The 14,944-nt window shown below is 22.3% G+C and overlaps 2 protein-coding genes across 3 annotated transcripts in view; both read left to right on the top strand.

The window, feature by feature from the left end:
• The first annotated feature begins 319 nt into the window (after positions 1-319).
• LOC122714003 (cullin-associated NEDD8-dissociated protein 1) lies at positions 320-6,640 on the top strand. Of its 2 annotated transcripts, XM_043934954.1 has the most exons (17): positions 320-549; positions 1,210-1,379; positions 1,591-1,804; positions 1,973-2,265; positions 2,335-2,497; positions 2,590-2,863; positions 2,949-3,455; positions 3,551-3,834; positions 3,975-4,106; positions 4,236-4,404; positions 4,480-4,768; positions 4,830-5,028; positions 5,107-5,364; positions 5,430-5,618; positions 5,718-5,961; positions 6,029-6,175; positions 6,254-6,640. In XM_043934954.1, the coding sequence occupies exons 1-17, from the start codon at positions 508-510 to the stop codon at positions 6,385-6,387; spliced, it is 3,708 nt and encodes a 1,235-aa protein (XP_043790889.1). In that variant the 5' UTR covers positions 320-507; the 3' UTR covers positions 6,388-6,640. The 2 variants fall into 2 exon arrangements, with proteins under 2 accessions (XP_043790889.1, XP_043790891.1); XM_043934956.1 differs by lacking the exon at positions 320-549 and having other exon boundaries at positions 1,242-1,379; positions 1,573-1,804.
• A 3,544-nt stretch (positions 6,641-10,184) lies between these two features.
• LOC122713795 (transmembrane protein 205) overlaps positions 10,185-14,944 on the top strand; it is an 18,829-nt gene continuing 14,069 nt past the window's right edge. The window contains exon 1 of the mRNA XM_043934568.1: positions 10,185-10,616. Coding sequence (XP_043790503.1) covers positions 10,342-10,616 — 275 coding nt within the window. The 5' untranslated portion in view covers positions 10,185-10,341. The remainder of the gene's footprint in view (positions 10,617-14,944) is intronic.

The raw sequence follows: 14,944 nt of genomic DNA, 5'->3' as shown, positions 1-14,944 counted from the left end.
GCAAATATGAAATAAATATTTGTTTTTTATTCTAATAAAATGAATCTTCATTAAATTATTTGTATAAGTTTTTTTTGTATTAAATATTTTATTGAATATATCAATATATTATTAATCAAATAAATGTTATTCTTTAAATTTTGTGAAAAAAATATGGTGAAAAAAATTTAATTTAAGTAAAGTTAAACACGTAAGGAAGAAATCAACCAATCGTGACTATATTCCGATGTTTCATTCCGCGGTTATTATTCTGTTGAGTTTAGGAACGCAATTACCATCAAAATTTTAGCAGTCCAAGTTGCGGTAAAGATTCGCAGTATTGAAATGCTGCCGACAGTGAAATTTCATTAAAATACAGTTTCTGACGCGATTTTTTATCAAATAAATAAAATCGAATTCAGTGTCGTCTGCTTCGACGGAACTTCGTAATTTTTTTTTCTTTTCGTTTCATTATAACGTAGAATATTGAAACGACAACTGTAACCGGCTGTAAAAAAGTTTTCAACCATGGCTAGTGTTTCTTATCAAATTGCAAACCTGCTGGAAAAGGTATGTAATATATTTTTTTAAATATGTACTAATAATTTTTTCATTGTTTACTTTGAAATAATATTGAAGAATATGTTATACTTGATCTGACAATAATATTAAATTCTACATAACCTCCATTTATTGTTTAAAAAAATATTTAATTATTTTTATAGAAACTTTTTAATAATTTCTAATATAAGTAACAATATTATATTTAATCTTTATTATTGCTTTCAAAATTTTATTTTTATTATGAATTACATACATTATTATAAATTATGTAGACATTCATGAATTCATTGTCAGCAAGAAACAAAGGTGTTTGCATCTGTCACAAAGATATTATAATTTATTATTTTAATTTTTTATGTGAATAATTCGAATTTTTATGCATTTATGATGATTATTAGTCTTTATATCTAAGTGTTGCGTATTAATAATTTAATAATTTTATTTTCTTTATTAATTATGATGTATATGTATATGTACGTCGTGCGTGCGCGCGCGCGCGCGTGCGTGCGTGCGTGCATGCATGCATGCATATTGCTGTATTTTATTGTTATACAAGACATTATTTTTTTTTTATTTCTTCTATAATAATTTTAATTTCAAAATTTTTATTATAATTTTATATTTTATTTTTATATATTAAATATTTTATATTTTATTATGACTTAGATGACATCCACTGACAAGGATTTTAGATTTATGGCAACTAATGATTTAATGAGTGAACTCCAGAAAGACAATATCAAATTGGATGATGATTCAGAACGTAAAGTTGTGAAAATGCTATTAAAACTATTGGAGGATAAAAATGGAGAAGTACAAAATCTTGCTGTAAAATGGTATAGTAATGTCTAGATTAAAATATACATTTTATTTATTTAAAATTTATAATAATATTATATATTATTTTTGAGTATTAACTATATTTTCTAACTATATTTTTCTTTAAAAATTAAATATATATAATTGCTTATATGTTCAAAACGCGTATTATGTTTGCAAGATTTTCTTTGTATTTGGACACGATTACAGAAACGTGTCCGATTTCAGTTTGGGCCCACTAGTCAATAAGGTAAAGGAGTACCAGGTGGAAACTATTGTAGATGCCCTATGTATTAACATGGTATCGGATAAAGAACAATTAAGAGATATTTCCAGTATTGGTTTGAAGACTGTAATATCTGAACTTCCTTTGGGATCCAGTGCACTTGTTGCAAATGTTTGTAAACGAATAACTGGTCGACTGAGTAGTGCTATAGAAAAAGTAATTAATATTTTCAAATTAATAATATATTTTGAAATTATTAGTAAAATTATATATTATAATTATATATTATATATTATATAATTATATATCAATAAAATTGTATATTTATTAAAATTATATTATATATTATTAAGATAAAAAAAAGAATAATTCTATATTACACAGCAGGAGGATGTATCTGTACAACTTGAGGCACTTGATATTATGGCTGACTTATTGTCTCGTTTTGGTGCTTTATTAATTACGTTTCATTCCACCATTTTGGCTGCATTATTACCGCAACTTTCTTCTCCTCGTCAAGCAGTTCGAAAGCGTACTATAATAGCACTGAGTCATCTTCTAACTTCAAGCAATAATTATTTGTATAATAAACTTGTAGATCATTTACTTGAAGGTCTTTATACACAAACAGCGAAAAATGTTATACGTACTTATATACAATGCATTGCTTCTATTTGGTAAATATCTTTTATGAGAAATTAGTTTTACTTTTTTATACAATTTTTATTTTTATTATTGAATTTTAGTCGTCAAGCAGGACACAGATTTGGAGAACAAATAGAAAAAGTTATGCCATTAATTGTACAATATAGTAACGAAGATGATGATGAATTGAGAGAATATTGTTTGCAAGCATTTGAATCATTTGTATACAGATGTCCCAAAGAAATCACTCCGCATATAAATAAAGTGAGTATACTTTCATAAATAAATTTAATATCTTGAATTAAAATAAAATAAAAAATTAAATAAAAAATTAAAATAAAACATTTTTTTATTAGATTATAGAAATTTGTTTGGTTTATATCACATATGATCCAAATTATAATTATGATGATGATATGAACGATATGTCTGATGGAGAAGATGTTATGATGGAAGTAGAAGAAGATGGAGAAGAAGATGCAGAAGATGAATATTCAGATGATGATGACATGAGCTGGAAAGTTCGCAGAGCAGCTGCAAAATGTCTTGAAGCTGTTGTATCTAGTAGACGGGAACTTCTTCCTGAACTTTATAAGATTGTTTCTCCAGCTTTGATTTTAAGATTTAAAGGTATTTTCTTCAGTAAAATAGTTTAGTAGAAATCCAATATACTTTTAATTCTTGCTAAAGATAGATTATATATATATTTTTATAGAAAGAGAGGAAAATGTAAAATCTGATATTTTTCACGCATACATTGCACTTCTAAGACAAACAAGACCAGCTACCGGGGTGCCTCTTGATCCCGATGCAATGGAAGATGATGATGGACCTATTGCATTGTTACAACAACAAGTTCCATTAATCGTGAAAGCTGTCCATCGTCAAATGAAAGAAAAGAGCATTAAAACCAGACAAGATTGTTTTTCGTTATTAAAAGAATTAGTTCTTGTATTGCCTGGTGCTTTGAGTAATCACATACCAGCGTTAATACCTGGTATACAATATTCTTTGGGAGATAAAAATTCTTCATCAAATATGAAGATCGATACATTGGCATTTGTACATACTTTATTAATAACTCATCAACCAGAAGTCTTTCATGCTCATATGGCAGTCTTAGCACCTCCAATTATAACAGCTGTGGGAGATCCGTTTTATAAAATTACAGCAGAAGCATTATTGGTATTACAACAACTTGTACAAGTAATCAGACCACATGGTAAGTTATAAAGAAGTTATTTACTAATAAATTTTATTAAAAAAAAATTAAAATTTTTTAAATTTTACTTAAAAAAAATTAAAATTTTATTTTAGATAAAACATGTTATTTTGATTTTACATCATTATCTGGAGAAATATATCGGTGCACATTAATGAGATTGAGAACAGCAGACATTGATCAAGAAGTAAAAGAAAGAGCAATTGCTTGTATGGGTCAAATTCTCGCACATTTCGGAGATACTTTGTTCGATGAATTGCATATATGCCTTCCTATATTTCTGGACAGACTCCGTAATGAAATTACTCGACTTACGACAGTAAAAGCTTTAACATGTATAGCAGCATCTCCTTTAAGAGTAGATCTTAATCAAATTATGGTACATAAATTATAGTTGATAATAAATATTAATAAACACTTTAAAACAATATTCTACTATTTCATTTGTTTAATATTACCACATTTTTTATAGGATATATAAAATTTTTATTTGTTTAATTTTATTATATTTTTTTATAGGAAGAAGCAATTCCAATTCTTGGATCTTTTCTAAGAAAAAATCAACGAGCTTTAAAATTATGTTCTCTTCCACTTTTGGATACGTTGGTCCGAAATTATAGCTCTACTCTTCATGCAGATTTATTGGATAAGGTAATAAAAAAATATAAAAATAATGATTGGTATTTTTTTAATTGATTAAATGAAATAATTTATTGAAATTATAATGAAATATAGAATTATAATAAGTATAAATATAATTATAATGAAATATCTTATTAGGTGACTACAGAATTACCAGCGTTATTAAATGAAACTGATTTACATATTGCGCAATTAACGCTTAATCTCCTCACCACCATAGCAAAATTACATCCAGTCGCTCTCACGCGAGTTTCTGATAATATCCTTCCAGAAATATTAGTTTTAGTAAAATCTCCACTTCTACAAGGTAATATATATTTAATCATTAAAAAAGTATTTATATAATAAAGATATTAATAATCAATTTTGTTTAATGTGTTAGGAGTGGCTTTGAATTCTATGTTGGAATTTTTCCAAGCATTAGTACAAGCAGATATACCAGGTCTTGGTTATAGAGAATTGCTCTCAATGTTATTAGCTCCAGTCAGTCAATCTGTACTTCATAAGCAAGCTTATCATTCTCTTGCAAAATGTGCAGCAGCATTAACAATCACATGGCATCAAGAAGCTCAAGCGGTGGTAGAACAATTTTTAAAAGATGTTCAAAATCCTCAGAGTGATGCACAGCATATTTTTGCATTATTAGTTATTGGTGAAATAGGCAGACATGTGTAAGCATATTTTATCATATCAATTTGAATATTTTGTTATTTATATTATATTTTCATTTAGGGATTTGAGTGGAATAAGTTCTTTGAAGCATATTATTTTAAATTCATTTTCTTCTCATTCGGAAGAAGTAAAATCAGCAGCTAGTTATACATTAGGTAATATAGCAGTCGGCAATCTTCCAAAATATTTACCATTTATATTGAAAGAAATTGAAGCACAACCAAAACGTCAATATCTTTTATTACATTCTTTAAAAGAGGTAAAGTTCATTAAATATTTTAAGTTAAATTTTATTTTTATTGGAAATAAAATATTTTAAAAATTAAATGAATTATAGATTATTACATGTCAATCTGCTAGTCCATCCGGTGTATCTCATTTGCAAAACTTCGTGCCTTCGATTTGGATGCTTTTGTATAGGCATTGCGAATGTACAGAAGAAGGTACTCGTAATGTTGTAGCTGAGTGTTTAGGAAAACTTACTTTGATTGATCCTGCTACTTTGTTACCAAGATTACAAGAATCATTAAAATCAACTTCTGCACTTTTGAGAACTACTACTGTTACCGCTGTTAAATTCACTATTTCTGATCAGGTATCTTATACATTAATCTTATATATTAAAATAAATTATTTAATTCTTTATGGAATTTTTTCCAGCCACAACAAATTGATGTTATGTTAAAACAATGTATGGATAATTTCTTAGTTGCTTTAGAAGATCCTGATTTAAATGTAAGAAGAGTGGCTTTAGTTGCATTTAATTCAGCAGCTCATAATAAACCAATGCTCATAAGAGATTTATTAGATTCTGTGTTACCACATCTTTATGCTGAAACTAAAATAAAGGTATTCGAGATAATTTATATAATAATATTAAAATATGATTCTTCATGAAATTATTTATTTAAAAAAATATTTTACATATAATAAATAATTTAAATATAGAAAGAATTAATAAGAGAAGTTGAAATGGGTCCATTCAAACATACAGTAGATGATGGTTTAGATCTTAGAAAAGCAGCATTTGAATGCATGTATACATTACTCGATTCCTGTCTCGATCGTCTTGATGTTTTTGAATTCTTAAATCATGTAGAAAATGGTCTCAGAGATCATTATGATATTAAGATGTTAACTTATTTAATGACTGCAAGACTCGCTCAATTATGCCCTACAGCAGTTTTACAGAGTAAGTATATAATATAAATTGTGTTAATTAATTGTTATTTATTAATAAGACATTTGATTATATATAGGGTTGGAACGGTTAGTTGAACCATTAAAAAGCACTTGTACAATGAAAGTAAAAGCAAATTCTGTAAAACAAGAATATGAAAAACAAGATGAACTTAAACGTTCGGCATTAAGAGCTGTAGCAGCATTGTTAACTATTCCAGATGCTGGTGAAAAATATAAAAGTCTCTTACAAATCAAGATAAATTTTATTATTTAATTTATAAATTTTTTTTCTTCTATTTTAGATAAAAATCCATCATTAAGCGAATTTGTAACACAGATCAAATCAACACCTGAACTTCAACCACTTTTCGAAGTAATCCAAAAAGATTGTACTGGTAGTAATGTAAATGAAACCAATGTGATGGATCAGAGCTAAAATGTCTATGAATTACTTTTTGTATTTTACATAGATCGCTGTTAGCTAAGCATCCACAATCATATTATTCATAGTTTATTTCTATACGTTATTTTTTCATTATTATCTTCGATCTGAACTGTAGTTCGAAATGAATGTGATTTCATGTAATACGCCATGTATAAATTATAAAATAAATTTGCCAATTGTAAGCATCTTACAATGACAGATTAATTTTTTTTAATAATAAATTATACTAAAAATATAATTTTAATTTGACTTAATTAATTTTATAATATATTATAAAAGAAATGATTTTTTTGTTTCAGATTATATTTATTATAATTTATAATAAAAAATATATCATAATTTATAATAAGAACTAACGTTTATAGATGTTTAAATATTTTTTTTAATTGTACAAATCGATAAAACGTTTTTGAAAAATATTGATTTTTTCACATGTGTTTCATTTGATGATTTATTTATATGATTCATCAATAAATTTATTAGCAAGGTTATCTTCTACTTTTTTTCAAATAAATATTAATTTATAAATTGAATTATAACTATAAAATATCTTCAATTTTAGATATTTAAAAATATATTTCATGTCAATTATATTTCACATAATAAAAAAAATCAAAAATATTTCATATGAATAATTAATGTGAGCCAAACATAAATAGAGCTTAAGTTGTACTTAGAAGATAGTACTTTGTCAAATATTTTGTGATCAGTAACTTTTAATCTTGCAACTGCAACTCGATTATTTTATCATTAAAATCTGTTATTAGTTAGGATAATTCAATAATTAAAGCTTTTCTATTTAAGTAGCATTCCAAGTATTTTATGTTCTTTTTCATTCATAAGCAATTTTTTTCCTTTTACTGTTAAAATTTTTTTTCTATAAATTTTTATTATAATATTAATTTTATATATTATATTATATAATTATATATTATATATATATTAATTATATTATATATTATAATTATATATATTATATTAATATAAAATGTATTTTGAAAGAAATTTGAATTCATAGAATTCGTGATTTATAATGATATTATATTAATATTTAATATAATATTATTAATATTCATTAATATTTTCATTAGATCATTTCAGAAGTATATGATAGAGTATACTTTAATAAATGAATTATGTAAAAATAAGAAACTATATTGATAATTAATAAATAATCTATCTTTAAAATTTTTTATAATTTTTTTCATTTTTTTATGAAATTTTTTATTACAATTTTTCATATTTGTTTTATTTAATTTTCTAAATTTTTTTTTTTAAATTCATTTTATTTTTAATAAAATCCAATCTTTTAAGTTTATTTTCAAAAAAACATTATGTGCATAATCTAATGAACTAATCTATTAATTAATTAATAATTTTAAGTATGTTGCTATATCATATAATGATTGCAAGATGAAGCGCATTATACAATTAATTATTAAATGATTTACTGTTTTCAGATTTATTTTTCTTATAAACTCATGCACAAATTCCGCAATCCTCTACTAATTCATTTATTTAAAAAATTTCACTAATCACATTTTCTATTCGAAAATCTTCATTTACTTCTTAATCATAAAAAATTTTAATAAATTTAGATAATAAATAGAAAGTAATATTGTTATAAGACATTTTTTTATATACAATGATCAATCAATTACATAATTTTTAATAATATGGATAATTAATATTTATTTAAATAATAACAAGAAATTATATTATAATAAAGAAAAGAAAATTAATAAGAAAGAAGAAATTATGCAACTTATTATATTAGAAATTGATATTGAGTCAAATATTTGATATGTGAGAATTGTAACGACTATATATAAAAATTTCTCCGAATCATAGAATACCAAAATTTCTAGCGTTGCTAGAAATCACGTACACATCTATTCTAAATTGCTTTTAACTTAGCTAACGATGCCTAGCTCACGTATGTGCGATGCTACAGCTCACGTATATCCACTGATCAATCAAACTGATCTTAGCTATCAATTATCTTTATATTTTCCATATGAAACAAACATTCTACATTAAATAATTTTTTCCTTATATATTCATGTTTTATTTCGAAATAAGAATTTGTCATTATCTCATTTGTATCATTAATGAATTGTATTAAACATTTGTTGAGTTCCTAAATTTTCAATTTGTCTGAATAAAATTAAAATTTTTATAAAATATTTTTTATAATTTTTATAATTTTTTCTAAATAAATATAATTAATATTGTATATAATTTCTATTATAAGGAATGTAAAAAACATTACGAAATAATAAAAAATGAATGATTTATTAATTAAAATTAATTTTTATTTATGAAAAGAGAAATATTAATCTCTTATTTTAATTAATGTATCACAATGGCTTTTTTGTATATTATTGCTAGATTTTAAACTCAAATTATACTTTCATGCGAGTGTCATTGATGAAAGGGCAGTTTGAAAACATGCCTATTATTCGAATATCTTTCATCATCGTGTTGTTTGATGGTACCCCTTCATTTGAAATCAAGTGAGTAAAAAACAGCAATTGCCGGATAACGTTAGTGCATAGTCGAAATGTGCCATCCGGTCTATTCATTTCCTCTTCTTTTTCCACGTTTGTTCTTCTTTATAATTTTTATATTTGAATAATATACAATAACATCTCTTTCTTTCTTGGAAATTATCAGAAATTAAAATTTCCGAATTAATCTTATGAATTTATATGGAATCATATCATCATATCATCATAATATCATATAATTATAATAATGAAACAGATTTTGAATAGTAATAATCATATAATTGAATATTCAATTATATTCATAATAAATATATGAAGGATAAAAATATCGATATCAACCGATAACGATGTAAAATGACTAAATCTGAAATATTGTTTGAATGATAAATATTAAAAATATTAAGTATTGTTTGATAGATAAACAATTTAAAAGAGAAAATATTAGAATAAATATATATATTGAAATTTTCCATTGAATATTGTAATCTATTTTAATTATTTCTATTAATAAAATTTTATGTGACGATAAAGTCATATTAAAAAGACATTAACTTGCTTTTAAAATAAAATATAATCTTGTATGACAAATTAAGATTTTATTGATAAATCATAATTAAATTCAATGGATTTTGTCTTTTGCATTTCGATATTAAATTGAGACGGTATTTTCAATTTAATTTCTTAATTTCAATATATTAAAAATAAATATGAAATAGTATAAATAGAAAAGAAATCATTTAAAAAAAAAATGTAAAATATATTCTTTTGCATACATCGATCGATTGAAATCAATCAAACTGCGAATGCTTTTAATACACTTTGAAGAAATCATTATATTATATTAAATTGACTAAATATATGTAAAAACCAAAAAATATTTAATTGTTTTTGGTTTTAAATCGTTGTCATTTTACGTATATAACTGATTTTCAATTAATTAATAAAATCAACAATGCAATGCTACAAAAAAGACTAGAATATATATTATAACGTAACAAAATTGAAAATTAATTCTATAAAATTCTAAAAACAGAATTAATGTGTAATATGAAATATAAAAGATAATTTCTTACCTTTTTTTTAATACAATAATTATAATTGAATTAAATTTTCATAGATCACTGAATTCATCCATTATAAATTTCTCGAATAGTAAATCCTTTCGATTATATGATCTCGTGATTGGTCGATCGTCGATCTTTGGTGGGGGGGTATAAAACGGGGTTATTTCCACGGAGCGGCGCACTGTGCGATAGCATAAGTTTGTGTTCGCGTCGATACGCGTCGCGATTTCTAAATTGCTTCTGAAACATTATATAAAATTTAATAACATTCTTGTGCATAATTGGTATAAACGATTCGACATATTTTGAAACATAATATATTTTCTTTTTATCACGCTTGATTTCAACAGACGGTTACTAAACGAAGAACCATGTGTGTACGTACGTTGATCGGTACCGAAAGTAGCGAGCCGGTTGTGGTATACAATAATCAGAACAAGCTCCAAAAAACAAAAGAGAAGTATATAAAGTTACATGATGATTTAGTCACCAAAGAATTGGAGATCATTAAACAACGAAAAAATCAGACAGTCTTCATACCAGAATTAGCTGATGACATCTTGAGGGCCAGCACCATAAACTACAGTTCACTTTTGAAAGCTTTGTCGAAGTACTATGAAGCAATACAACAGACTAAAATTTTCAAGTAAGTTACTTTTTTTATTTAATTGTCTTTTTAAATATATTAGTAATAGTAATAGTAATATTAATATATAGTAAATATTTGATAGATTAAATATAATTGTGACTATGAAAATATATGAACATTTTTTCCAATTTATTTTAATTTTTTATCTGTGGTTGACATGGCAATAAAAAATATTTATATTAATTATTTAATACAAAAATTCAATATCAAATTGGAATAAAATATGTAACATAAAATTTTATTTCAATGAAATTTATGTAAATATATTTTTTTAAATGAAAGTTAACATTATGTTTATATTTAAATTATTTAATATTATTGTAGCGGAATTTTATCTCTTTTTTTTCGCAAGATATATTTTGTGTTTTAGTAATTTTATATTTAATATTTAACTTATTAGCAATGTAATATTTTTTTTATATAAAATGATATTTTTATTTAATAAATTTTAAATTTCATGTCATTTTATTTTAATTAATATAATATTTTTATTTTCATAAAATTAATATAAGAAAATAATGTTATAACTTATTAAAATATAATTTGATACTATGATACTATGATACTTTGTTGAAGCATGAAACGTAAATCAAAATTTTATTAAATGTTAATTTGACAGATGATAATTAAAATTACATGAATAATTGATAAATGATAATTATTTTATATATAACGAAATAAATTTTTCTTTTTTTATTTATGATACTATTATATATACTACCAATCATAAAGGCAAGTAATTGTTTATAATTATTAATTATAGTTGTGTGTCAACGATTAGAAAGTTAAATCTTCATTTTAGAAATACAGATAATTATAATCGTTATCGCATTAGATAAATCAAAATATATTCTTTATTTACTTTTTTGATATTGATCAAAATCATAGCGCCATTTCACTGTAATGATTTAAGATCATAAAATATATTTCATATCCATTTTTCATAGAATTAATTTACGTCACATGATCATTACAAATTTATATTTTCTTTTTTTAATTTTTAAAATATTTAATATCATATATATATCACGCAAAATATCATGTATAATAAGGAAAATAAAAAGTTTAAATTTAAATAAGAAAATATCATGGATACGATAATGAAGATTAAGTAATAATTTTTTTTTGTTTTCTCAAATTTTAATCTTAAATTTTAATATTCATATTTTTGAGAATATTAAAAATATATGTATAATTTTATTCTTACATGTTAAATTTTTTTCATTGAATAATTAATAATTTTTTAAATAATTAAAAATATTTGATATTTTGAACAATATATTATATTTATTTAAAAAATATATTGCAATAGCTCAGTGTATTTCTCAGAGTCCTTGGGAATAGAGAAAGGACAAAGAGGAGAAAGACAGTACCGTAACATAATTCCGTTGAATAATTCAAGGCTCGATTGATATTATCATTGTAACAATGAAAAAAAAAAAAGATTTTGTAAAACGGAATTTAAATTGTTACGTGACTTCATATTCAAATATATTAATAATATTTATTTATACGTAACTATAATAAGAACAAATTTAATTTAATATGTAACAAATATATGCATTCTATTTACCTACAGATGATAAATTTCTAATAAAAAAATAAAAAAAAAAGAAATATTGATTTTTTACAATTTAATAATGAAAAAAATATTTATTTGTATTTCTATATTTAAAATATAGAAATTATAATTCTATATTCTATATAAAATATAGAAAAATATAGAAAATATAATTATAATATATATCTACATTATAAATATATTATAATAATTTTAAAGTTAAATCGAAAGCTATAAAAAAAGAATTATTTTTTTATGTGAAAATTTGATATATTTTTATGAAATTGATTATTGCTTTCTTAATGCTTTCTTAATAATAAATTCTTAATAATAAAAATTTCTTTATATTATATTATTAATATATTCAGTAAATACAAAAAGAAATCATAAAAATAATTATATTTGATAATAAATATTCTATATATTTGCAATAATATTAAAATAATTCGTTTTACTGTTTAACATAATTTTTGTGAAAAATATATTTAATTACATTTCTTTCTTTCCCTAATATTAAAATTATAGAAAATTACTTTTCGTAGATATCTTTATTATATATAATCTTATCATTTATTATACATATAATAATCTCATAATCTTTTAAATATAAAATTTTGTAATATAAAAAAATATATTTTTTATTATGTAAATACAATAATATATATTAGAAATATATTAGAAATATATTAATAAAATATATTAGAAATATAATACATATATATATTATATATTATAGAAATAAATTAAAATTATATTTATGATTATTCACAATTTTATTAGATACTTTAATTATTAAATGTTAATTAAATGTTAATTAATTAATCATAAAATAAATAATCATAAAATAAACTAATACAATTTTTTATCAATATTTTATGTGATAATTATGCAATTTTAATTAAAAATATTTAGTTTGAATATTTAACTTTTTGCGATCGAATAAAATTAATCTGAATTATCGTTTTTTTATATACATTTGTATTATTTTAATTTATATCTATTTATTCTATGATTGTATGTTATATATATCATTGATATTTAAAATTTTTTAAAATATAAAAATAACACGAATGCATACTTTGACAAATATATCAATGATAAATACAAAAAATGATCTTTTAATTTTCTATCATTGGCACCTTTCTTAAACTCGTGCAATTGGTTATATATTTATTTAATTCATATAAATAATACATATACATACTTATACTGTTATAAATACACATATTACTTATATTACGACTTATTTCAACTTTAAAATGAAATTGACGGGCGATTTGTACACTTTTTAAAACTATCTTCAATTAAAGAAATTACAATAATTTACTTTTAAATTCTCTTTCAAATTTATCTTAAAATAAATTATTCAAAAAATTTAATTTATTGAAACTCATTGAAACCTTAAATATACTATATTTTGATTTGAATTATTATTATAAAAAATATTTTTAATCATAAATTTATTTAAATTATTAAAACAACAATACATAAATTAAAACTTAAGTATTTCTTATCGTGGAATATCAAATTAATAAACAAGTCTCTCTAACTAGATATAAAAAGTCACCATATTATTTAATTTTAATAATTCAACATTTAATTATTTAATATTTTCTATTACTTTTTATAATAGGATATCTAATCCTAGTTTTTTACTAAATTTTTTTATTTCAATTTATTGTTTTAAATTTATTGTTTTTGTTTAAAGTGCATCCATTTCCGATTAAAATTAGCACTAGTAGATAATAATTATGTTTCCAACAGTGAATTCAGCATGAACGCGCCAATTCTATATGGAATGTAATATTTCGTGCATGCATAAAAATAAAAAAAAAATGACATATAAACATACATTCGTTGTTTCGCACGCGCGAAATATGCGTAATATAGATCACAATAATTACATAAAAAATGTAAATTTAATAGAATAACATCATATAATATATACAATATTCTATCACAATCACTAAATAACTGATTATTATAACTTGCAAATTCATATAATTCCATTGAAGTCGAATGAATTTTGCGAAAATTATTTTCAGAATCTTTAAATATATAAAATATCTCAATATTTTGGCTAGTTTTCAAAATTAAAAATACTGTTTTCAAGAGACAAAAAAACGCAATTATATTACATTATGAAAAATAGCATTGCTTTTTCCATATCATTTGAAAAACTGGAAAATTAATCCAAGAATTTACTCAGTGTTTTTGCTTTTTATCTTCTGCGAAAAAATTGAATGACAGTGTATCAATTGATTGTGAATGACGATAAAGATTAACGATGAGGTGAAAGTAGATAGTAACCATATACTATATTTATATATTATTTCTATAAAATTTAAAAAAAATGTTGAAGTTATCTAATTACATCTATTATTTTTAATTATAATAATATAAAACTATATTTTTCATAACAGTTGAAGATTATATTATATTATAATCTATAATAATAAAACCTATATTTGTCGAAAGATTTTTTATAAATTTTAATTCATATAATTTCCTGTATTTTTACATTTTCTTTGTGGATCATTTAAAACATTTGATTTTTGAATTGTTGATAAGTCCATTAGTATATCTAAAATGTTAATTGTGCATCCTGCACTATGTTTTTTTGTTCATAGTGTGCTTTCAACAATATTTTCAGATATATAATCAGATATATAAGCAATAATATATTAGCAATAAAAAAATCATAATTATTTTTTATAATGTTCCATATAAAAGAATACAGATTATTTTTGTTTTTTTTTTTTTT

The sequence above is a fragment of the Apis laboriosa genome, unplaced genomic scaffold (assembly GCF_014066325.1).
Source record: "Apis laboriosa isolate Shangri-la unplaced genomic scaffold, ASM1406632v1 scaffold26_cov146, whole genome shotgun sequence".
NCBI classification, from domain to species: Eukaryota; Metazoa; Arthropoda; class Insecta; order Hymenoptera; family Apidae; genus Apis; species Apis laboriosa.
Note: the sequence above shows the minus strand (reverse complement) of the source record. Positions and strands in the feature narration are given on the sequence as shown.